The sequence below is a fragment of the Parasteatoda tepidariorum genome, chromosome 5 (assembly GCF_043381705.1).
Source record: "Parasteatoda tepidariorum isolate YZ-2023 chromosome 5, CAS_Ptep_4.0, whole genome shotgun sequence".
Taxonomy (NCBI): Eukaryota; Metazoa; Arthropoda; class Arachnida; order Araneae; family Theridiidae; genus Parasteatoda; species Parasteatoda tepidariorum.
Genome location: NC_092208.1, coordinates 32,167,860 through 32,194,257, shown reverse-complemented (window position 1 = coordinate 32,194,257; position 26,398 = coordinate 32,167,860). Strand labels below are relative to the sequence as shown.

Below are 26,398 nucleotides of genomic sequence, written 5' to 3'. Positions count from 1 at the left end.
AATGCCTGAAAATGATACATTAGGAAACGCGTACGCTTCGCGCACGCGGTGTTTATGTGAAGTAGAGGGCCGATATCTCTAAAATGCCCGGGCCGATTTTAGTTCCCAGTCCGGGCCTGCCTAGGTCTATGTAAAAGTGAGATCAGAGTTCCTTCCTGACGGGGCATGTACTTCGCAGTACAGTGCAACTGCTTCTACAATACGAAGAACAAATCTTATTTTAAATGACTTAATCATATAAAAGCAAACTAAAGCAGAAAGAACTCATCGAGGTTTTTTTCCCTTCTGAATTGATGTCATGACTTCTTTTTAAAATTATGTATACACAGTAGTGGTAAAATGATTTTAAAAAACTTCTTTAAACCAAATAAGAAAATATTTTCTAAAGTGTGTAATTTAACTTTAACACTTTAAATATAAAAAGAAAATGAAGTTAAAGTGCCCATTAGTTTAACAAATTAGAAATCGTAACAAAAAGGTTCAATAACGCTATTGTTCTAAATTAACACTTTCGGAAAAGTGAGAAAATTTTTTTCAACTACTGCTGCTGAAAAACCAAATAAAATTTTAAAAGATTATTCCGTTTTGATCATAGATATGAGAATTAAAGAAATTTTTAAAAAAAAACTAATTTGCAATTTGAGTGGCAAAGTAGCTATATGAACCAGTACACTAAACTAAATTAAAAAAGTTCGCATCGAAAATTCCAATTTTCAGGACTTATGGATAATGGTAGAATACTTTTATTTTTTTATTCATTTCACAGGTTAACCGAAATTTTTCAGGTTCATCGGACTTACTTTTTAAACTTTCCAAAATATTAATTAACGGCACTTTGGAAAGGACCGTCAGTGTCGGAAACTTTTTGTTCTCCGAACATAATGAAATAGAAAAGCATTGTTGAAAATTCTATGGTGAAATGGTTCGGTGACATAGATTTGTTTTACGACAGTCCAAATGTAATAAAAAGTGTCGTTCTAAATAAAATTACCATCCCAATGGTCGAGTGCTTATAAGAGCAAATGCGAAATAGATTTGTGAGCCCATTTAAATCTTTTCTATTTTCGAACACACATCGTTAATCTTGTGTCCGCGATTGTTACTGGTTACAGTTATGAATAACTTCATGTTTCTTATAATTTGTTTGTGGTTTATGAAGGGGAAAGCGTACGAAGATGAAGTTGAAGAAGATGAGCTTATAACAGCTTTATGTGGTGATATTTTTTTATTCTTATTTTTAAAATTTTATTAATAATAGTTATATGCATCAATTGTTATTTAGAGAAGAAATTGAAAGTCTTCCATTCAGTTTCAGAATAATTTTTAATAATAAAAGTTTTTTTTTCTTCTTTTTTTTTTGAGAAAATTTATAATGTTTTCCTTTTTTTGAAAACTTACATCTATCAAATAATTTTTCCTCGCAAAAATGTAAAATATCTTCCCATTTGCTGTATGTAGCAAAGTCAGAGTTGAGCAATGTGCAGCGCATAGGAATCTTCGAACTTCTTGGGGTTTCCTTTCTTCGAACTATCATGGCGTTTTCTAAGAAATCATGCTTTTCACATTTTCTCTTCAAAAACAATAAACGCGATTTACAGTTTGTTATATTATATAATTTTGAATCGAATTCTTAAAGGTGAAATATAAGTTTTTTTTATATATATATAAATCTATTTTTGAATTTCTTTTTATAAACATAAAAAATATTTTTTTAACGTAAATTAGAAGTTTTGAAGCTTGTAAAAAATAAAATAAAAATACCAAGAAATATTAAGTTATGTTAGAAATTATGTTACTGAATTAGTTCATTTTTGACCTCAAATAAAAAATTTCTAACTCATGAATATTTAAGATTTTGAATGGATAAGAATGAATTTTAGGTACAGTAACGGTAAATAGATAGTAATAGAAGATCCGCTATCGTTAATTTTGTAGCACTTCAGGAAGGGGCGAGGTAACTCCTTGCGCCTGCAAAATAACAGCGTTATTCCGGCCTTACATCTGCATTACTGCTATGGGGCCGGATTGTAATGTCAATAAGGAACTGCATGGTTTCAATGATTTCCTTATTCATGAATAAATATAAAATTTATGAAGAAAAGAGATCTAATTTATATTTAAATATTAAAATTTGAAAATTGATATGAGAAGATTAGCATCCATATAATATTAAACATACATATATAAATATATATATTTTAAAATAATAATTTTTTTTTTTGAAAATTGTAGACATTTTAAGATGAATTTAAAAAATATATATATATAGTTATCCTCTGTAATCCTGCTTTATTATCGTAAAATTTTAGCTTTCAAGGATATCTTAACAATTAAAAAAAAAAGAAGTTAAATTGTAATTTAATTAAATCGTTATTAATTATCGTTATTTTTAAACAATAATATTCTTACATTTTTTTTTGTTATCCTTTTCTGGAGAATCATTTCCCGAAATATAATCCTATAAAATGTAGCATTTACTTCCTTAAAAATAAATAAATATTTAATAAATAGATGTATATTTCATTCATTCCTCATCCTAATGTTTCAATACAAATCATTTAGAAATTCGTAATTCAAACTACAAATAAATTAAAACTAATCAAAAAATTGAATAGTAGCTTAATTGTAATTCTGAAATAATTTGACTTTNTTGTCAGTCGTAACCTTTTACAAAAGAAATAACGCAAAATTCTACAAAAACTAATTCACCATTTTTTTATTCTTTTTCATCCATTGTTTAAAAAAACAAAACCAAAAAAAAATGATCATATCTATAATATCAAGCTTTTAGCTCGCAACATCAGAAAATGCGTGTTATTACATCACGTGACCCTGACAGATATGAGAAGAATAGCGTCCATATAATATTAAACATACATATATAAATATATATTTTTTAAAATAAAAATTTTTTTTTTTGAAAATTGTAGACATTTTAAGATGAATTTAAAAATATATATATATATAGTTATCCTCTGTAATCCTGCTTTATGATCGTAAAATTTTAGCTTTCAAGGATATCTTAACAGTTAAAAAAAAAAAAGAAGTTAAATTGTAATTTAATTAAATCGTTATTAATTATCGTTATTTTTAAACAATAATATTCTTACATTTTTTCTGTTATCCTTTTCTGGAGAATCATTTCCCGAAATATAATCCTATAAAATGTAGCATTTACTTCCTTAAAAATAAATAAATATTTAATAAATAGATGTATATTTCATTCATTCCTCATCCTAATGTTTCAATACAAATCATTTAGAAATTCGTAATTCAAACTACAAATAAATTAAAACTAATCAAAAAATTGAATAGTAGCTTAATTGTAATTCTGAAATAATTTGACTTTTAAGTACGTAGAGAAATTCTTGCATTTTTGATTGAATGAAAATGTTGAATTCAAATTTAAAGAACATCAGTTTCGTACAATTGTGTGTGCTCACTGATTAAATATTTTTAACACTATGAATGATGTGCAGTGAATATTTTATTTAACCCTTTAATGGGCCCTTTATTTCTATTATAGGTAAATTTAAGTAATTTTGGAATTGAAATTGTTTTAAGAGCAGTAATTGATATAAAAAAAAACTCATTTAGTTTATAAAAATGCCATTTTTTTGGTGGTAAATATATTTAACATGACCTATTAGGAACTTACTGACTTTTATTTTTCTTTATTTATAAAATAAATTCCTTAAATGCTACACACTTCAAAAGGAATTATGTATTTTATAACTTTTATACGTTTTTTAAAAGTGACAAATGGTTACCAATTTTATTCAAACTCACTTCAAGAATGTTGAAGTTATTGAAAAATGGAAGCCCTAATTAAAAGTGGTAAAACGTGGTGGTAAGTATACTTACCACTGCCTTCAAAAGGGTTAATTGCATCATCACCACTTTTAATGCTTCGATCAATTCAGTCGAGCGACTCAATTTTCCGATTCATATTTCATATGAATTTTATTTGCAATAGAAAAGTCACACTGCTGTAATATATTTCTTATTGCAGTTTTGAGAAGTTTGTCATTTAACAGTTAGTATTAATTATTTTATCAATACTTTAAATATTCCTTTCAGAAAATTGAAACTACAATAAAATTCTTAAAGAATAATACATTTTACTTAGGGAACACTCCAACTGAATGATCGTTCAACTTAAATTACACCAGTCAAATTCTTAAAATGTATTTAATATGAATTTCTATTTTGATGAAAAAGTGACAAAATATTGTCGATGTAGCGTTTGAAAGTATTTTGTATTAAAATGAGTTTATTTTAAAAACATCACAAGTTTATTGTCATCATTAATTCTACACTAAATCGTTTAATTATAACAAAAAGAGAAGGAAAGAATATCTCCTCTTAAGATGAAAATCAATTCAACTTTTCAGTTTGTTCTCGAATAATGATAGAACAGTTTGAAGCAGGCTCCAGAAGCCCCGTGTCGGAGATAAACCCATTTTATAAAGTTCTTGGAAGAAATAAGGGTATAAGAAATTCAACTTTTTCAACTTGGTGCGTACGCCAACGACGAACCAAAGCAAGCTCCACTAGCTCCGCATTACAGAAATTGCACAAAGAAAGAAAAATAAATGAAAATGGTTGAAAAAAATAGGAGGGGGATCATTTTAATGCACTGAAAATCACTTTGACAGTAACAACAACATTATCACTAAGGTTGTAGTTACTGACACATTTAAAAGATTGCATTTGATATTTTGATTTACCATTGTAGATTTTGGAAAACCTTTTAAAATTGTCTAATTATATTCTATCATTTTAGCAGAGAAAACCATAAGTGATGTTTCACAGTGTGGAAGCCTTCTACCGGTAGCAGTAAGTATAATGAGAGTATAACATGGTTCCATGTCTTAAAAAAGCATTTTAAACCTTACATAATTTTTACATCAAAAACGAATGCATTGCAATATCGATTTGATTTTACATTTTTTAGAAATAATAGCAAATATGAATTTAAAAGAAGAAATTTTTTGAAAAAATAAATATTAAAATTGTATCTCATGTTTTTTATTTATTTATTTATTAAATCCAGCATTACGGCGATTTTTGTGAAATACTATAGACATATGCTACCATACTCTGAAATCCAGGTTCTAAAATTTAGCGATTGTGTGTGCGTTTACAAATCTAGTCCATTACAATTATTTTAAGTAATTGGCGAATCAGCGAATTCTTAAACGAAACCTATCGAATGGAAAGAATTTCCTAGAACACTTTTTCTCAGCAAAAACTAAAAAGTACTCCTTCGCAGTTAAAGTTCATTCCAGGCCGTGAAAAACATCAGCAATAAAGCAAATCAAAATCTCTTGAACAATTTAAAAATAATTAAATCTCTTACAGTTAAAAAAGAAAAAGTTGTTTCAGAGTTGTTATTGACTCTAATTCTTCTATCTAGCCGGCTTGAAAAATGTAGTTTTTAAAATTTCATTTTATTATTTTCTTCTTTTTAATTTTATGGCAGTTAGTTAGATTAAGTCAGAAGTTGAGAAGAAATTTTAATTCCAATATTTAGGAAAAATTTGTGATTTGTCCTTTCATGTGGCAAAAAGTTTCAGTTGAAATTTCAGCCCTTTAGTTAGTTTAGTTACTATTTGGACATAAATTCTGCCAGTTAATGTCAAGGAATGATTGAATCTTGTTGTGACTCCAGACACAAAACTTCGATTGAAATTTGAGTACTCTAGCTAGTCGGGTAATGATTAAAATTTCGATTGATGATAAATCATGCTAGTAGCAGTTAGAAAACGATTGAAACTTGTATATTGTCATCAGACACATAGTAGTAGCTGCAGACGAGATTAGAGTACTATGGATAGTTGCAAAAATTTCGGAATTTCAATTGCATCCTCTTTCACACACACACGAATGTAGAAATAATCATTATCATGAATAATTGCAATGACGCTTTGTTTTTTCTTTTTAAATACAAAACACAAAATTTTTACCTCCAGGGACAAGAAATCGTCTATGGCTGTTGCAGAAATGCAACAGACAACTTTAGAGAAAACATGATGGGAGCAGCTGAAATGTTCTGTGACAGAGACGATATTAGAGATTCAGTAAGTGGATTTATTAAGATTAAAAATTTATACCTATTTACAGTTAAAAAAATTATAATAAACTCAATAATTTTTTGTATATTTAAAAGTACATCGCATCTCAAAAATTCGCCGATTTTCAAACAATTAAGTCCAAAGAAAGTTATTTTGTTTAAAAAAGTGCCCAGTCGTAATTCACGCATATATGAATTTGCTTAGAAATATAGAAATGCCTTAAAGCGCTTAACATCAGTAATCACGATAACATAATAAATTCTAAACTTATGTTTTTAAAATTATATTGCAATTCAATATGTGTATCACTTTTAAAATTTTTTAAAGTACAGGGTTATTCATAATTCTCTCCGGGGTTACGAAGCGTTATAGTAAAAAAACGAAGACGAATATGGCAAAAAAGAACATGTGAAATTATTCCATAAGTATTCTTTATTCCAAATTTTAATTTAAGCAGTTGCCGGTAGATGGCAGTAACGTGTACCACTGAAGCCAGTTGTACAGTTGTAGCCAGTAGTAAAATGGCGTTTACAGGAGGAGGGAATTATGAATAACGCTGTAATTCGTAACTCCGAAAATTTAACTCGGATAATAGCAATATAGCATAGGTAAGAGTAATAAGCTATTAGCTCCAACAAATTTTTATTGTTGTAAAGTTATTTTTGAGTTTTAAAGTATGCTATTACATATATAATAATATAAAAGAAGTAAAAGATGCTTAATTATCTATTTTAAGGCTGAGACTTGACCTTTAAATACAATAGAGGAATTGAGATTCCCTTCTGGAAGTTCGAGCTTTAAGATTGCATTTTAAACCAGAATGCCGCAGAAATTATTAGTACGAAATTAATTACTTCTTTCTGATTTATTTGAGTTTGCACAAATGTAGTAAAAAATTAGGTGGGCACAAATAATATGAAACTTTAATGTTTATTAAAATATCACAACCAGAGTTTCAAATGAATGTGGAAACATTACTAATTCTAACCTATTTACAAATTTTCAAAATGATGCAGAGCTTGAGTTTGTAATTTTCTGTCATATAGCTTGCCAGTAACCTACTGATATTTTGTCCTATTTCTTGTATAAGCATTTCTTTAATGCTGTTGAAGTCAGTAAGAGGTTTGGCACAACCTTGTCTCCAAGATAGACTAAATAGAAAAATAAATCTGTTTAAGTCTAAGGTAAGTCTTCTGTTAAGAATAAGGTAGCTATAAAACCGACAGAAAAATGACTCTTGAAACGTTGTTGAGTGTCTTACACCACTCTGGAGCCGAATCCAGTTCAAAAATTGTATTTTTTGTTTTGTTTCGAAAGAACTATGACAACTTCAAAATAACTTCCAAAATAAACTTCGATAAAAATATTTGGTTTTAATTTTTTATTTTGAACAAATATTTTTTCGAAAAGTCAGGTTTTAACATTTGATTAATCAAGAACTATAAACAAGATTAAATAACTTTTATGTCCAAGAGAAACTATATTTGAGTAACGACATTTGCACATACTGTCAAATATTTAGGTAAATCAGATGCAAATTGTAGGAATTATTAAATATTCTAGTTGGAAATATACTGTTTTAAGTTTGCAAAGTATAGTTTATTCAATTTACAATAAATACCTTTAGGATAATTTTTTCTGCTATTCCTATTTTTCAGTTGTGTAGAATTTAAAAATAAGTTTGGTGAAAACTTTACAGCAATATTCCTCCTTAATTAAAGGAATATATAGATATATTTTAATTTAAACTCAATTTATGTATTTAGAAGTAATTTAGAATTCATGTCTTTCAGTTGTTTTTATGCTGGGAGAAAGACTTAGCTCATCTTTATGTAAGTATTACATAATACCCATATCCTTTTAATTATGTACTTTTCTCAAAATACAATAAATATCACTAAAGTTTCTTTAAAAATAAAACGATTTTTATAAATATGAAATGATCTTAATCATTTATTTAATTTAAAAACTATGTTTACCTTTTAATGTGTTTGTTTATTTTTTCAGTTTTTAATTAAACAGCAATAAATTATATTATTTTGACTCTCAATTACAAAACTGAATATGATATACAGAATAACATTCTGAAATTAATATTTAAATTAATTTCAGAATATCCAGTTATGTATTGATAGATTACACTGAATACATTTGTCTTTAAGAGTCATTTGATTATAATATCATTCAGAACTAAAATAATTTCAAGCATTATCTAAAATTTTTGGACACTTTAAAATTCATTTAATTTAAATATCATTTAGCACTGAAACATTAATTTCAGTAGCAGTTAAATAATGATAACATTTTATTCAACTGAAAATTTTGTTCATTCAATTTAAGTATTATTCAGTACTGAAATAATTATTTCCAACAATATATGAATATTAAAACATTTCGTAAACTTGAAGATTATGTTCATTTATTTATTTTTTACAGGATACTTCGCAAAATGAAATTGAATTAGAAAAGCTGAATAGTTTTCAGGTAAAATATATTTGTTGATATTTCATCTGATCATAAACCATTGCTGGTACTAAGATCACATTATATTTTCAACAACTAGGTTAAGTAAAAACTAAGTAATAAGAATAAATTTTTTTTTATTGTATTGACTGAAAAAAAATCAAAAACAAGTTATTTCATATAATGAATCTATCACTGAAAATTAAATTTTAAATCTGTAACATCTGTTTCTGTGACATAAATTTTTTTAAGCAAACAGGCAGCATTTCAATAACTTCCCAAATGTAAATTTCAATTACATATGCAAACTTTGCAGATGCAACAACAATTTCCTAAATATATTTTATAATTTTCTTAAATGTAATTTTTTTTTCTCTTTCAGATTTGCCTACAAAAGATCTTTGATAAACTTTTTGATGTATGAGAATCTAACATATTTGCAATTATAATTTTTTTAATAATTGATCAAATCATACAAGTCTGTGAAGATGTACTACATTTCTAAGAAATCATGTTTTAATGATTAATAAGTTACGCAACTGAGTGCTTGCAACGGCTGATGTTTTTCCTGATGAAAAGAAAAGTTTATTTTTCTCTTGTTATTCAGTTGAAAAGTGGTGTATAGAAGAGAAAATTGTATGCAAACTTGAGTAAAAGCAATTTATGTTAATATTAAATAAAATGTGATATAGAAATTTTATATTAAAATGCATGAAAATGTTTATCATAAAAGTATTTGCCAAAATGTAATGAATTATTTTTAATAAAAAAATAAATAAATAAAGAGTTACAAATATTATGTTCATTAAAATTTAAGATTTTTAGATAGGAATTTATAATTACAGGTTGGAGGTAGACTTTAAGAATGAATCTTTTTAGAATGAATTTTAAAAAATGGATATTAATCAGAAACACGTTTAACTTAATGCTTACATTAAACAAAATAAATTGTATCACAAATGCGTTATGTTAATGTATACATCAAGCAGCTTGTTCCCATCAGAAAGACCAGTTGAAGCTTTGCCTTATATTTCTTGTGCCTGTGATATTTCTGAGCTGAAATGTTCAAAGGTGAGGAGCCAAAAAAGATTAAAACAATCTGTTTCTTACTCCTGGAGTCATGTTTATTTCCTAATCTATATACCACATGGCAGTAAAAGACTATTTGTAATGTATTTAGATATGAAAGTTAGTTTATTTTAAGCAATCATCAAACTTGGAAGTTTAAAATTAACCCAAAAATTAAAAATGAATACATAAATTGTACACACACTTAGTACAATTTTCTTGAATAAAAAAATAGTTATTATTTACGTCCGTTTTTTCAAAATTATGAGAAAATTAACGGTTTAATAACATGGAAGCTTTTATATGATTGTATATCTATTTATTCAACAAGTATTTTTTTTAATTTTTTTTTTTTTACAATTTATTAGCTTAATATTAATTTACAAAATTTAAGACAGAATTTAAACATGGATTTATGGTGGATGTTTTTAAGATGAGTTAAAAGTGAAAATTGAATAGAAACAAAATATATCACATAACTGATTAATTACATACATGACATATAAACAAATGTTTTTGATGCCATAGTTTAGACTAAGCACTTTTATCAAGATCTTCATCACAGGAATCAATATACGCAGATGGCAAAAACAGTTCATTCTTTTTTTCTACCAGAAACCTGAAATAAAATTAAAATGTTTTAAAAAAATAATGAACAAATACTACCAAAAATATAAAGTAGAATTATTTAATGAAGCATAAAAAATATTATCATTAAATTCTAAATGGAATTGACATTTTCTTTAACCTGTAACATGCTTGATAAAAAAACAGTGAAAGTAAAATTAAAAATATCTAAAAACGGACAAATTTATTAAATTCCAAGTGAAGCTCTTCTTTCCTACCTAAGGTACTGTTTACATAACATAAGAAACATAACCATTATATAACATAAAAAAATATTAACGCACTGATGCATATCACCATTTTCCACGTTGTTTTCGTCTAATTTTAAAAACATGTTAGAAATAATTTGAATAAATAGGGTATAGTAGAACCTCATTTGACTGTTTCTCATGGGATCATTCATTGTGTAAAATAGATAAGGGAAAACAATGTATGCGGGTCAATGCAAAATATTAAGTAATGACATGAAAATTTATTAGTATACAATCAGTGCAAAAAATTTTAACTGAAAACATTATTTACAGAATGCAAAATTACTTACGAAGCAAAAGAAATAAGATTAAACAAATTTATTTAAAATATTTGAAAATTTTGATGTGAATACTTTTTTTCTCACTGCAAACATTAAGTTTTTGGCATTACTAATAAATTGTTGTTTATTTTCTGTAAGTACGAATATTGCTCGTTGTTTCAAAGCCTTTAGAAAATGGCACTGATTGTGGTCGCGTTTCACCCCCGTTATCATTATTACTTTACATTCCAGCTTTTGCAATCAGCCAACAACACCACAAGTTTCAACATTTTCATCAACTGATACATAAAGATCAAACGTGTTGTTTGAGGCATTTACCTTAAACTGTTGTAAACTGTAATAAATCCTCATTGTCTTCTTCACTGGGAATTGTGGTTTTTTCTCCTCAAATGAAATTTTGATATTTTTAAATGATAGTTGAAATTCTAAACAGTAGATGCAAGAATGAGCTGGCTTAAAAAAGTGATCTAAAAGGTATTATTAACATTTCAGGAATAGCATTTGTGATGGGACCATTAACACAAAATGAAACAGGAAAATGATGGATTGCGGCACAACTGTATATATTCAAAGTTTTGGAAAAGTTGAATGAGTTTTTAACAATATTAAAAATGGGGAATGGGTCAAAATTAGTAGGGAATCAATGAGTTTATTAACTAAAGCTAACTATTAATTAAGTTACAAAATCAGACACAAAAAATGAAATTTCACTTCACTTTACCCTCTTTTAAAATACAGCACCAAATGTTAATTTTTAAGAGATTTTTTTAAGTAAACAGGAAAATTTTAGTATTCAAAAATAAAACTAATATAACTTTAAAAAATTATTATTTTATTTAATAACGATAGCAAAAAATTGACTTTTTAGACATAGTCATTTTTACATTTTCAATTACACAATTTTAAATCACAAAATCCAAAATTTGAATAAATTGGTAGTTTGAGAGTTACAAAATTTTAAAAAAGCTAGAATTAAATTAAAATTTTTATTTCTCCAGAACTACACCACTGACTTTCTTCAAATTTTCTTATTCGGTAGATAAAATTTATCATTAGTATAATTTCAACATAAAGTTTAAAATAACGTAATAAAAATTTATATACAGTACAATTCATAAGCTTTTAACAAATATTACAGAAATAATAAGGAATATTTATGAAAAGTATTTTTTCCATCGTTGGATAAATAAGCTTTAGAATTATATGCAAAAAGCTTTTGATTGACATAAAATGTTCATGAGAGAGAGCAAAATATGCAAAAAGTCAAATTGACATTAACGGGTCAAACTTTTGATTGCTTAAATGCCTAAACAGATCTGACTATATTTTTCAGATTGCTATGTCTCATTTTGATAATTAAAAATTCCAATAGGTTTAGAAAAAATAGGTTTATTCAAATATGGTACCTTTTTTGTGACCTATATTTAATGTCAATTAGTTAGCATTTTTAAAACCTTTCAAACCATTAAAATTAAATCAAAAGGGAAAAATCTCATATTTAGAAAAAACGTAATAAAAGATTTTTCAGCTCACTATACATCTATTATTTAAACTCCAAAAATCACCAGGATTAATAAGATTTAAAAAAAATAGATTCAAAATATAAAATAAAATAGATAAGTATTAATATTTAATTTTTTGCTAGAAATGAATGGTTTTATTTAGAGGTGAAGCTTTTTTGGCTTATTATTTGAAATCGAACCAACAGTTGAAAACAAACATTGTCTTAGAACATATGCATTAAACTATTTTGATACAGTACTATTCACTCAGAAATCAAAGTTTATAACTCAAACAAATTTAGCACACAAATAATTATAACCCATTAATTTAAACTTACTAATCTATATACTGATATTATTCTTTAATCAAGACAATTTAATGAAAGAAAATAGCTAAAATATTTCACAAAGCAAAGTATGAAAATGGGAATGCTTACAACAGAAAACTTTCAAGGATGTCTAATAATATAATCATCTTCTTTTTAGACACATTCATCTTAGACAGTAATTCAGGCAGTTTAACTAAAAAAAAAAAGTTAGCATAAATTTTTTTTAAAATTGAGATTCAATAAAATGCAATGCGTTAAGACAGAAAATAAATAAATAATAATAATAAAAAAAAACAATTCTCAAATAGATTTGTTAAAACTATTTTTCAAGCATCAAAAATTTCAATCAGCAAATACAAATATTTTTAATTGCAAAAAAAAAAAAATAAATAAAAAAATAAAATTACAGGCAGTGAAAAAAGATTAAAAAAAAAACTAGGTTCAGATAATTTTAAACATTAAAAAAAAAATGGTAAAAAACAGGAGATAGCTTGTTTTCAATGAGTACAAAAAGAAAAAAAAAAAAACTCCTAATAAAAAAAATTATACATTTTGGGTAATGGAGTATAAATATATAGTATTTTAAGTTGTAAAATTTCTTTTAATACTTTTAACACACATTTTTAAAATTTTTTAACATATATGACTAATAAAAAAAAGTATATTATTTTGCATTTGGTGAAGAAATTTTTAGTTTATTACAAAAATTACTACTTGATTGCAAATTTTTTTTCCTCCATAAATACTAAATGAAATTTTATGCAATAACTGAGAAATTTAATTAATGTAATATTATACTGCAAAAGATAAACAATTTATTTTCCTTTAATTGTTATAGCACCACCTATCGTTCACCACTTTACTATAGTTCAATGTTGCTGATACAAACAGGGCTATTTTGCAGAATAACAGTTTCACTATAGAGCCTTCCTCTCACAAGGGCAAATATGCACAATTTACTCAGAATTTTTTATTTTCAAAATAATACAATTCAGTTCATAAAGCAAATATGTTTGGAAATATTAATTAAAAAATATAATTTAAATTTAATAATTACAGGCAGAGTTAGAAGTTTGTTGTGGCATGAATTTTTATACAGATATCATTGATGTTTTTTATTATTTTATTTTAATAAGATCAGCAAATTTCTCAAAATACTACAAAATGCGCGAATATTATGTAAAATGTCAGATTTTTTTCAATTTTTTAAATTACATTTCAACAGAAACTTCAAAATTAATAATGTATATCTGATAAAATATAAAAGACAATCAAATGACATGAAATTAGTTCAATGAAGCCCCAAAGTCAGAAGGTCTCTCTATCCAAATGATTATAAATTAATAAGAATAGCATGCTTTTCTCCCTAAATACAAAAGTTAAATTCAGTTAGCCACTAAAAACATGTGGAAATGCTAGAAAATAAATATTTGATGAATGAGGAAACAAAACATTATCGAGAATTGTTTAACTGAACAAAATATTTTGTGCTGAATTTTTGCTTATTTGAATAAAATTATACATTGTTTAAATTAAAATAAAAAAAATCTTTCAACTTTTAAATACACATAAATTTTATTATATGTATTATGTCCATGTCTTTCAAAATATACACTGCATATGCAGTAAAAATTTTGCAATTTCTTGCAAGGTTTTTTCTTTGTGACAAACATGCAATTCTAATTATAGATAATAAAAATGTTAGCATACGAAATATTACTCTTAAGATGGTAATAATGGTTTTCGGTAACTTTTGGAAAATAGTGTAGGTAAAAACATTTAATATATCCACATATAATAACAGACAAGAAATTTGTCATTACCAAACAGTCTGAGCAGATGTTGGGGAGCATAAATGAGAGAAGGTGCAGCTTATTACTCTTAAGANAATTTTTTTTCTTGAACAAACAGCACATTTTCGCGATGCATTTTTCTTTGAAGACGTTGATGGAAAGAATAAAAAGCACCAAATACATACGGGAGACGAAAGCGAAAAAAGAATAAACCCGACCTTACTGAAATAAATGCACACAAGTGATTAATACGATATCACTTTTCCATAACGTCCTTTTCCCCCTCCTCCTAAATTAGCAATACATTCGCAAAGCGAACACTTTCAAGGCCATTTTACTGCATTCTGAAGAAGGGGGTGTAGTTCTATTTATAGCAGCGCAATGCAAAGCATCGTACTTCGGGAAATCGTATATATATGCCTGCGGCAGTTAACGCATCGTCTGGCCGAGACGTATATATACGCCCGCGGGAGTTAAGGGGTTAACTGAATAAAATATTTTGCGCTGAAATTTTGTTTATTTGAATAAAATTATATGTTGTTTAAATTAAAATAAACAAACCTTTCAACTTTTAAATACACATTAATTTTATTATATGTATTATGTCCATGTCTTTCAAAATATACATTCATATGCAGGAAAAATTTTGCAATTTCTTGCAAGGCTTTTTTTTTTTGTAACAAACATGCAATTCTAATTATAGATAATAAAAATTTTAGCATACGAAATATTACTCTTAAGATGGTAATAATGGTTTTCGGTAACTTTTGGAAAATAGTGTAGGTAAAAACATTTAATATATCCACATATAATAACAGACAAGAAATTTGTCATTACCAAACAGTCTGAGCAGATGTTGGGGACCATAAATGAGAGAAGGTGCAGCTTATTACTCTTAAGATGGTAATAATGGTTTTTGGTAACTTTTGGAAAATAGTGTAGGTAAAAACATTTAATATATCCACATATAATAACAGACAAGAAATTTGTCATTACCAAAAAGTCTGAGCAGATGTTGGGGACCATAAATGAGAGAAGGTGCAGCGGGAATGCTTTCATACAAATGCTGAGGTACTAATCGCCATGTGAGAGTCTCTTGTAAGAGTGCTTCATTCTTTTTAAGATGAAACTGATGAGACATGTTTCGGTCTGAAAATGCGGAATGACTCGATGAATTGGATGAACTGATGCAATTAGGTACAAGAGGAAAAGTCTGTAACACTTTGCTAGATTGTATATTTGAAGTAGAAGCTGTAGGCACTGGTTTTTCTTCTACAGTATGGGATGAATGGGCATGGTGACTTGGGCTAGGCAAGGGTGGTGGAGACATACTTTGTTGCCTACACTTCCGTGTTATTCGAGGTTGGGTTGGTGTTTCGACTGTAGTAGTAGGATTGGGGCTTGCAGATCTGAGGCGCTTGATGTCGGGTGGAGGTGTGCCGACAGGGCTCTTTGGTGGAGGTTCTTCTTTGGGCGGTTGAAGTTTTTGTTTTTCTGTTGACCTTAAGATTCTTGTAGGAGTAATATTTGCTTTTTCTATACATAAATAAAAATATACATAAATGAGTGCTTTCACAGACAATAGAAATATAGGATGTTTCTTAATAACTGCCCTTTATATATTTATAAAATATTTGTCAAAAAATATGCACTGCAAATTAGAAGTCTCGAATTAGCAATTAAGCGAGGAAGCAATAAAAATTGATGAATCGCTAAAGAGAAAGTCAGTTTTAAAAACACCAAAACCAGTTTAATTACCTGTTAAATCATTTTTCAACGTTTTCTCAAGTAAACAAACAAGTTTTGACGTTATTAGTCTAGCCTATCTCAATAGTATGTAATATTTGTTTAATATTGCTATGTTATGTTGCAAAAACTATACAAATTTTTTTTTGTGCTGAAATATTAATTTACAGCCACTCATTTGAGAGGCTTATTTTGTACAAGAGAATTTTTTTCACTATTTTGTGAAAAAAATTCTCCTAAACACACCTAAAAAACTAGGAAATTAAAATTAAATTCTGAAAAAAAAATGTTTTTACTTAAAAAAAGTATGTTTTTGTCTAATGTTATAACTTACAATATTGTGTTTAAAAATTTTGCATTTTTAAGGTCAGCTTAAAAAAAAATTTCTGTTCATTAAAAGATGCTAAAATATGAACAAATAACTTTTTAGAATACTTTTGACGAATACATAACTGTATAATAAAAAATTTATAATAAAATTATTTAATTTATATTTCAACTTACTACTTATATAGCATTTTTTTTTTTTACAAAGAAAGAAATTAATGCCAATTATTTAAAAGTTTTTTAAATAAATAAATATAAATTGTAAAACATCTTATTAATATTTACAGATTTGTATCGAATTGGCAAATTAATTAAATAAAAAACTTACTCTGTTTTCTTTTAGGTGTTTTTTTAGCTTTATGAGATTTTTCTAAACTTTCAGATTTCTTGTTCATGTCACCATTTGTGGAACTCTCCTTTTTACTCGGAGATTCAGTCTTAGTGGACTGACTTCGAAGGCTTTTTCTGCTTCTAGAGCTTGCTAAAACATGTTCAAGTTCTGCTTTGATAACAGGGGTGTTACTAATATTTTTAAAATTGTCTTTATTTACTTCATTTTCTAACTTTTCAACCTTTACAACAACATTTTCCATATTTTCACGAGGCTCCCTGTAAAATAATAAAAAAAAATTTATAAGAGCATACATACAGAAAAAAAAAGAGAAAATAGTTTTAGAAGTTAAAATATCAGAAAGAGCAAACTAAATGACAAAGAAATTATTCTGAACACTTAACATGCTTGGATTTAAGAAAAAGAAATTAACAAGTATAATAATTTTAGAAGTACAACATACTTGTAAAAATAGACTTACTAACACCATTTTTTTTAAACAATTGTTTTTGATTTTATTTACAAATTTTGTTTTTACTTTATAACTTTGTTACAGTCAGTGAAGTGCAATGCACTTAATTTAATGCACCTATTAAAAAAGTATTTTCTTTAATAAAAGTATTTTCTTTTCTAATTTAATGCACCTATTAAAAAAGTATATAAATTTAAAAAAATCATGAATCAAGAATATGAATCAGAAATCAATATCTGATTTAAGAGATAATTAAAAACACATTATATTTTATCCGTAGTTTGCATAACATGTTCTTGATACAATAATTTGTTTGAATTACAATAATATTAAGAAAAAAAATCTTTGCCTAACTATTTTTTAAAAATAGGTTTTTGTTTAATATATTTAGCAAGGTTGATAAAAATTTTATATTAAGTAGATAAATGCATTCACGATATTAAAAAAATATAAAACACTTAACCATTTGAACATTGATGTCATTGGGGAACAGGTTGTTGCTGTTGTATAGTGTTGCTTCTTTTCTTGTCTGTACAAAAGAATATGAGGCAAAGTAAAGTCAAAGTAAATGCGGATACCATCCATGGCTTCTTTACAAAGACTTAATCTAAAAAATAAATAAATATTTTTCAAAGATTACCATTTAACAAAATTAAATATTTTCAAGAATGCATGAATAGCATTATCAATCGATAATATAGTTGCAAAATTTTATTAAATTGTAGCAACTTTAACAAAATACTTCCTTCTAAAGTTGCTATAATTTTGCAAACAAAATATCAGAGGAAAACTTCTTTTATGAATAAATAACAACATACAATATTGAAACCGTAACTGCCAACACTTCAAAGTAAAAAAGATAAAATTTTTTTACATTAGTGACAGTAACATGTTAGGAAGAAAAAGAATTATGTAAACAAGATTTTTCAGAACACATTTTCAATAATTATATATTATATTACTATAGCAATTATGTGTGTGCATATATAGATATATATAATATCATACAAATATAAAAAATATGTGTAGCATGGTAAGTTTTTTTTTTCTTGCAAATCTCAGTGAAAAATTTCTCTCAACAGAATATTTTTCAATGAAAAAAACAATTTTTTCTAAGGAACTTCAAAATTTTCAATGAAAATTTGTTTAGGCAGAAATGTATTTTACAAAACAAATCTTACTTTCAGTAACACTTATATATAATACAACTTATTAAAACATGTTTAGAGAATTCAACTGTTATTTATATACAAATGTTTTAGGCGTCATTTTGAATAAAATTTTTTTCCCTTAATAAAAATTACATATTTTTACTAATTGACATCAAGTGGTGCCTAACAGAAGATATATAGAAAGAAAAGTTCATTATAATAATAATAGGTACTTACTTATTATTTACATCTAATGGCATTGCTTTTGTGCCATTCTTTGAGTTTTTAGGTGGTGAGGCACAGATTAATTTGGCTGCTAAATGCTTAACATATGCTTCTAAAATAGCAATAATATTTGGTCTACAGGGTAATTTCACCAACTAAAAAAAAACGAAATAATATTGAAATACATACTTCAAGTCTTGTAAAATATATGTGTTTTTAATTTGAGAAAGTAATGAGTTTTCATTTTTCGATTTACATAAACATAAATAAATTTAGTTAGACTTAAGAATTGTAATTTATAACCAAATTGTATTATCATATTTTCCAGAGAACAAAAATTTCATTTATGTATTTAAATGCTAGAAAAAATGAAAAGTTATTTCAAATTCCAAAAATATACATTATATTTTTCAAAAATAAAAATGACAAAAAGTAATTATCCTTATATTTCAACACCTGCAAAAAAGCAATGTTATTAGCGTCAACTTTCAATGCACATAAGGGAGTGTTCCAAAGAAATATCGAACCCTTGTTTAGATTTTATGGTATGTAGAGATTTTTTGCAACTTTAGAGGTTACATGAGTTTTGAAGAGTAAAAATTAATCTTTAATCTAATTTGTTTCATCGTTAATCCATTATCTTTAATCTGTTTTGAATTTAATAAGATAATTATTTTATGGTTATAACCTTAAGCCTTAGAAAGAACAACTTTGAAGAGTATTTAAAAACATTTTGAAAATTTAGCTCTTTTTTTGGAGACTTATAAAATTGTCGAAAACTTATGCTCTGAGAGTTTTTAAATTCTTCCTGCTTCTTCTAGACAGAATTAGATATAGGATGAAGTATTGAACAATGAAATTTGATAGTATTAAAGAATTAATAGGTAAAAAATAAAATTTTTGGAAAAATTTAGACCATATATGCCTTTAATAAATAAATGTGCTAAATTTAAAATAATATCTTCAACTCAATGTCAAATAATCAATTTGATCTGAAGAAGTGAAAAAATTTTTATAAGTTAAGCACATTAGTTTTTAAGAAATTGCATCATTAAATTTAGAAAAAAAAATAAAAGGAAAGAAGAAGAAGGAATAGTGTTTCAAGAAAATTCTATTTTCGCTTGAAGCCATCAAACCTAATAGAAAGAACTTCCAAACCTTATTGAAAAACTTTTTCTGAGTGCTTTTGTTGTTTTGTGAGAAATGAATAATATAAGATATCACTACATTATTAGAATAGAAGATGTAATAAAACTTAAATATAATAGTTAATCTCAGGATTGAGAAAATTGTTATATATTAAATAGATTTTTTATAAAACACAGATGAAAAAGATCAAAAATTTACTTAATTTTCTGTAATGATCATTTTGATAATCGCAAATGTTTTGCGGATATAAGCCAAAGATAAAAAAACAACCCTCACATGTTAATTTACAACTTTTCTTTTTAATAATGAATAATTTTGTTTTTAACATTTAATTTGAAAAAAAAAATTTATTATTTACAGTATAGATTTTTTCTTCTTCAAGATTTGACATAAATTGTTGGGGGATGTAAACAGTTCTGCATTATACATAACTTGTTCAAAGAATATTAATTGATACAATTAATGTGTAACAATATTAAACTAATTTAAGAAAAACAATTTAAAATTATTATTAACATCAGGTCACATCATCCCATCCAAACCATATCTACAAATGAATTTTTTAGTTTTTAAACATGATAAGCTATGCAGCAAAATTATTACTAACATCAGGTCACATCATCCTATCCAAACCATATCTACAAATGAATTTTTTAGTTTTTAAACATGATAAGCTATGCAGCAATAGATTTATTATTATTATTTTTTTTTTGGTTTTGAATAAAAAAAGGAAAAAAATTCTAACATTAAAAAGGAAGAAAGAAAAGGTTATACAAATGTTTAAGATTATTCACAAAGGTTATACAAACGTTGGATAACGTTGTATAAAAGGTTATACAAACGTTTAAGATTATTCACAAAGGATAAATTGATACAATCAGGTATTGAACTAAACTGCCTTTTACCTTATCTTTTTGAGTTATATATACAAAATCTTCATCTAGCAGTCGTTTCAATACATCTGGAATGTTAATTATGACTTCTTTTTCATATTCTTCCTGCAAAGAATTAAGAAAATTTTTAACATCAAAGGAAAAGGAAGCGATTAAAAAAAATATACAAGGAATAAACAGTTAAAAAAAAGAACCTTAAATCAACTTTATATGATAAGTAGATTTTTTAGTTAATAGAACAATATAAAGACTATTAATCTCAATCTACATTCAGGTTTGAGGATAAAATAACATTAAAATCATAAAATAATATTAACACCAGTGCACAACAGCCCAGGGTGAGCCAAGGACTTTGTCCTGCATTCCTCTCAGTCCAGTTCTTAACCCTTAGTCAAGGCCTGATTATTTATTGCATGTGCAGCTAGAGTACCTGCAAAGAGCTCTAAAATGTATTCACATAAAATTTTAAACTTTACTAAATTATTTATTAATTCTCAGTACTTTAGCTAGTTTAATGGAATTAAACATAAGAAATAATGAAACCTGGCACTTAATAAATAATAATTTATTAAAATTAAATTATAAGTGCTTAATGCTTTTCTTTTATAAAAATATTAAATTTTTTTTTTGTAGTATGAATAGACTTTAAGCTTATTCGATATTGTCATAAGTAATTTTTTTTTTTAATCAAAAGAGAAATAATATGAATTTTACTAATTGAATTACAATTAGTTTTTAATCATTAATTGAACTACTTATTTTATGATTTTTTTACTCTTTGTAATTGTAAAGCACAAACTTTAAATTGAATTGTATTTAATTTTAAACTCAATATTTTTATTTTTATTTAATATATATATATAAACAAGGAGCTACATGTTCAGGCTGCATTTGCTACATTAAATTTAGCTTAAAATAGTTGTTTCTTTTAAAATAGCAAATGTCTGCTTGGTTCATACCAAGTCTTGACTACCTAATGGTCAATTCAATTTTATGTTTTTTAGATCTAATGCATCAAAAAAGAAATAATTATCAAGAATACTTATTTATTACCATGAACTGCATACACATTAATATTAACCAAAGATAATTTATTTAAAATTTTACAACATACATCTGAAGAATTTGTTTCAGAACTTGAATCTGCAGAATTCTCATGTTTTTCAGGTTTTTGTTTTTCTTCTTCTGCACATTGCTTTTTGGCAAGAGTTTCTTTGATAAGAGGAGGTAATTTCATTTTGCGTTTTCCTTTACTGAAAAAAAAATAGTTAAATTATTACAAAATTACCTTCTTTATATAAGGAAACATACTATTGGCACCACCCACAAATCACTCTCCCAAGAATATCCAATCACAAAAAAATTTCGTTCAGAAAACAAAATGCGTTTTTATCAAATTTACCTCTTAAAGTTCCATTAAAATGCAACTAACATAAAAATTGAGTATTTAAATCAAGATTTTAAAAGTGAACATGAATAATTACATTCAATCCTTCAATTTGAACAGCTGTTTTAAAATATTTTACATAATTTCTTACGTAAAAGTAAAATTACCAGCAATTACCAAACAACTGCCACCAGTTGCTAACATGAATTTTCTTTTAAATAGTCAGTTTTTAACATACTTCTTCTTTTGCTTGGAACAATTTAAATTGATCTTTAATAAACATACTTTCCCTCAATAGTCATCCCATTCAAGTCATTGTAAAATATAATTTTAGCATTCATACAGTCAATAATATATATGATTTGACAATTTAACTCTGCTTTTTACAGATATCCTGCATCTTTCATGGGCGGTCTTCCTGATTTACATGAATCTTGTTTCAGCATTCACAATATATGTCAATTTTTGATGCATCTTTATTATTAATTTTTATGTTATGCAATTCAGAGAAATTATGCATGCATGAATGAAGTAATTTGAGCATACATTTGACCAATATTTGTTAACCCATTTCATTTTCTGTTGCTTTAAATTCAAGACAATGGTAAAGATGCAGGAATGAGAACTTTTGTAAATGAATAATTGAAATGTGAGAGATCGTTTTGAGTGAAAATTCTTTTAACTGAAGTATAAAATCAAAGGTATTGAGAATAGCAATAGGAGATTTTACTGAACATACAAAATAATTAAGCTACAATGCTAAAACATTAAAAAAAAACAGTGGATTATGTTATCTAAGAAAAAGTACATTTTTTCAACTCTAATACTAATACTTACTTATAAGCTTTACAGCATGTAAAAAAACAAAAGGTTTTAAATTTTTTGAGCCATTTCTAATTTGATATTTTGTACTCACATAGTAAGAGCAGCTTCAGTAGCTAAATTAGCTTGAAGTTCAATGTTTTCTTCTGTAAATGGCAAGATAAATTCTTCTCTTACACATCGATCCCAACTAAAGGGGGAAAAATTATTTTATTACATATCTGGCAGATAAAACAATGTCAAGTACACATTATCCTAAAAGAAAAACACATAATTAATAAATAAAACTAAAATAACAGAAAATGTAGAAGATTTTTCTTAATTTTTTCTTTCAAATTAAACACATTTAATGTTAAAATTGAAAACGTAAACATATCAAAACTTTGGAAATTTTATATAGATTTCGATACACGAAAAGTTATATTATGATTTTAAGGTTAACCTTTAATTTAGTTTTATTATAAAATAAAATAGTGACTTCGTAGATGTAAAGGTTCCAATTTTTAATTAATCACTGTACTCTTGATTACGAATTTATTTAAAATAATCGATATAATCATTAAAAGAGGTTCTGCTCGACTTTTAACAAAAAGAATTCTCACCTGCTATTCCAACCAAGGAAGTGGATAAGATATTCTGGAACTTTCCTTCCTCTTTCATCCCTACTAACAACAAGTTCAAGTACCTTAAAAATAAAAAGCAGAATAAGTGGATCAGTGAAAAGAAAATGAAGTAGGCCTATTAAAGGGACTAGTCTTGGGACTGAATTTTAAATATAACATTTTCATAAATTACTTTTTGTTATTTTTGCTTTTTGTACAGTGGCTATCTTTCTCAAGAGAGTAAAAATTTTGACTATGATAAATTTACAAAATAAAAAAAATAAAATAAAAATCATGTTAATACACAAATAACATAAATTAATTGTCATCATGAAAATCATAATTTGCTTCTTTGTCAAACTACTAAATTTTTTTTAATGACAGGTACTAAATTTCTCGTTCTTTGCTTTGGAAGATGCCGAAAGTTTTATTCATTGAACACACAGAGGGTAACATCCATGCTCTGAACGAGGTTCGAACCTGCAACCATTGACTATGCAATCAGGCATGCTGATGGCTCGGTTACCTGGGGGCTGATGCAAGTTTTCAAAGAGACTCAAATCTTGGTTTATTATGATTTCTTTTAATTCTCTTTCTAGGACAGGGTTTAATTTTTTTCTCTTATGGTAAAAAAGAAAAAAAATTAAAAGCTCTAGTATTTTCATCATTTTTAAAAATAAAAAAAATTCATTAATATCTAGTCAGAATTTTATTATTATTATTTTTTTTTATGAATTTAGATTAAAGCTCACATGAGTTGTTTGAAGACATCAATTTACTAAATTTCAGGTCAAAACATCCCATTGAAATATTGAAAACATATGTTTAACATAAATTTAACATAACATATGTTTAAGATAATCAGGAATAAATAGATATTATTGTTTTACACTAGAGATACACTAGAGAAATCAATTAATATGTTTGTGAAAAATATATTTTGTAAAGATGTATCTTTGCCAACAATATCTTAGTATCAAATATAAATGCATACAAATAACTTGCTGGGAATAGTTCTGTTTCAATACCTACCATCAACAAGACGACAAAGGGTTTTTGTAAATGCACAGACAGACACTAAAAAAAAAAAAAATTAAAAAAAAGAGAGAGAGAGAGAGAGAGAAAATGCAGTAATTTGTCCAGTGGTGGCTACCTTTCAAGTTGAGAATGGAAGACTTCCATATTTGCCTTGTGCTGAAATAATAATTTGCAAATTTCGTGCAGAGGTGCATGAAAAACAAATACAGTAGGGAAGCGATTATCCAAAACGATCAGGACCATTGCTATTCCTGATAACTGATTTTTCCGGTTTTCTGAATCGCTACAAAAAGCCGTTTTTTTTATTGTTAAATCCAACTAAAAAAAATTTTTTTTTGAAATAATCTTAAAAAGAAGAAAAAACGATGAAGGAATATACCAATGATTATTTACAAACGATGGTAAGGTAAACATCTTTCAAAATAGAAAGAAAAATCCTAAAATCTTTAAAAAAAAAATTTTTTTTTTAAATGGTGGGAAAATTTATCGAATTTTGTTTCGGTTTTTTGGTTTTCTGATTTCCGGATAACGGGTTCTGTACTGTATATCACAGAAAAGGATTAAAAAAGTAGTTGAGGAAAGAGACTTAAATATAGTCCCTAGACATCCTCAGGCAAACTTTTTTTATTTTTAAAATTTCTGAAGTTCAAAAATCCTTTGAGGCTTTTACGAAAGTAGTTAGAGTGAACAGGCTCTAATATGAAAATATCTCTTCGGGGGCCGATCTATGATCTCTTTGGGGGCTGGTCCGGATATTTTTTTTTTCAGTTACTCAAAATTTCATACTCAAAGTTTCTTTTCAATTACTTAGGCACAGGCTCTGATACCAAAATTTTCCCAATAATTTTATCACGAAAAAGAAGCATGCATAAAATCATAATTTTTAATTTTGTTCCCCTAATTAATTTAGCATAAATTGTCAACAAACAGCGAGGCACAAAAATAAGAATATCTTGCCTTTCAATAAGCAGTAATTAAAAAATTTTATTTATAAAAAATAGGAAATTCAATATAAAAGTTAAATTTAAATAATCTTGGTTGGTTAATATATGTAAAAAATACTGCCCATTTTTAAGAATTTTACTTTTAAAAAAAGTTGGTAGAGAACACTAATATAAATGCTGATTTTGTTAACCTGCATTTACGATCTAGTTTCTATCATTAAGCACATTTTATTAAGATTAATAAAACATGCATTATACTAGTACTGTCATGTTTTATTACTCTAATAAAATTTGAAATATGTTAGAAACTAAAATAAGGTTAATCTTATAATTTTTTTTTCACCTTTAAGGTGTTAGCATGCATGGTAGAAAATCTTGTTTAAAAAATTTGATTATTTGACAGCTTGATGTTAAGAGTGTCAGAAAATCTTTATTACTACGATTAACATCAACCAAACCAAAATACCAGTTACAAAAATAACAAGTTAAAATTAAATACAAAAATTTAGGAGTAATTTTATTTAAAAAAAAATTAAACATTTTAATGTAGGTATAAAACAATATCATTTACTTTTGATTCATATAAAACTCTTGCTTTTGTCGGATCAGGTTCAAAACACAAAACACGCTCTCCTTCACTAAATTTAAATTTTATGCCTCTAGTAGACACTGTCGAAACCATTTTACAAAACTTGTTGAATTTTTTCTAATTTTTAAAAGTAAATCTTAAAGATAATTTAAATTCCGTCGTAAATCTCTTAACAGCCATTTAAAGGTAGTGTATAGCGTGAGGATGCCTGTGAATCCTCAGGAAACAGGATGATCCCTCAAGGCATGTTTTCAAGCATGCGCAGTATACNAACAGAAAACAAACAGTTTGTCAAAAGTGATGCCATTTCATTAAAAGATATTACGTCATG

At 26.3% G+C, this 26,398-nt stretch overlaps 2 protein-coding genes across 4 annotated transcripts; one reads left to right on the top strand and one right to left on the bottom strand.

Moving 5' to 3' along the window:
- Positions 1-875: 875 nt before the first annotated feature.
- LOC107444180 (uncharacterized) lies at positions 876-9,054 on the top strand. Of its 2 annotated transcripts, none has more exons than XM_043042750.2 (6): positions 876-1,214; positions 4,790-4,839; positions 5,976-6,083; positions 7,871-7,909; positions 8,514-8,561; positions 8,923-9,054. In XM_043042750.2, the coding sequence occupies exons 1-6, from the start codon at positions 1,115-1,117 to the stop codon at positions 8,962-8,964; spliced, it is 387 nt and encodes a 128-aa protein (XP_042898684.1). In that variant the 5' UTR covers positions 876-1,114; the 3' UTR covers positions 8,965-9,054. The 2 variants fall into 2 exon arrangements, with proteins under 2 accessions (XP_042898684.1, XP_042898683.1); XM_043042749.2 differs by having other exon boundaries at positions 882-1,214; positions 4,787-4,839.
- On the bottom strand, positions 6,979-26,282 carry LOC107444173 (male-specific lethal 3). Of its 2 annotated transcripts, XM_043042748.2 has the most exons (12): positions 26,050-26,282; positions 23,497-23,579; positions 22,989-23,084; positions 21,800-21,938; positions 20,698-20,790; positions 18,656-18,798; positions 17,731-17,874; positions 16,793-17,073; positions 15,388-15,927; positions 12,707-12,791; positions 10,104-10,227; positions 6,979-7,228 (listed from the first exon to the last, which is right to left on the bottom strand). In XM_043042748.2, the coding sequence occupies exons 1-11, from the start codon at positions 26,158-26,160 to the stop codon at positions 10,143-10,145; spliced, it is 1,800 nt and encodes a 599-aa protein (XP_042898682.1). In that variant the 5' UTR covers positions 26,161-26,282; the 3' UTR covers positions 6,979-7,228; positions 10,104-10,142. The 2 variants fall into 2 exon arrangements, with proteins under 2 accessions (XP_042898682.1, XP_042898681.1); XM_043042747.2 differs by lacking the exon at positions 6,979-7,228 and having other exon boundaries at positions 7,444-10,227.
- Positions 26,283-26,398: the final 116 nt, after the last annotated feature.

Bases quoted from the DNA above. Each gene is read 5' to 3' on its own strand.
- LOC107444180 (XM_043042749.2), top strand. From the start codon at position 1,115: ATGAATAACTTCATGTTTCTTATAATTTGTTTGTGGTTTATGAAGGGG. The intron at 4,840-5,975 runs GTAAGTATAATG...TTTTACCTCCAG, and splicing joins GAAGCCTTCTACCGGTAGCA to GGACAAGAAATCGTCTATGG. The intron at 8,562-8,922 runs GTAAAATATATT...TTTCTCTTTCAG, and splicing joins AAAAGCTGAATAGTTTTCAG to ATTTGCCTACAAAAGATCTT.
- LOC107444173 (XM_043042748.2), bottom strand. From the start codon at position 26,160: ATGGTTTCGACAGTGTCTACTAGAGGCATAAAATTTAAATTTAGTGAA. The intron at 21,939-22,988 runs GTGAGTACAAAA...TTTTTTTTTCAG, and splicing joins ACTGAAGCTGCTCTTACTAT to TAAAGGAAAACGCAAAATGA. The intron at 18,799-20,697 runs GTAAAAGGCAGT...GTTTTTTTTTAG, and splicing joins ATATAACTCAAAAAGATAAG to TTGGTGAAATTACCCTGTAG.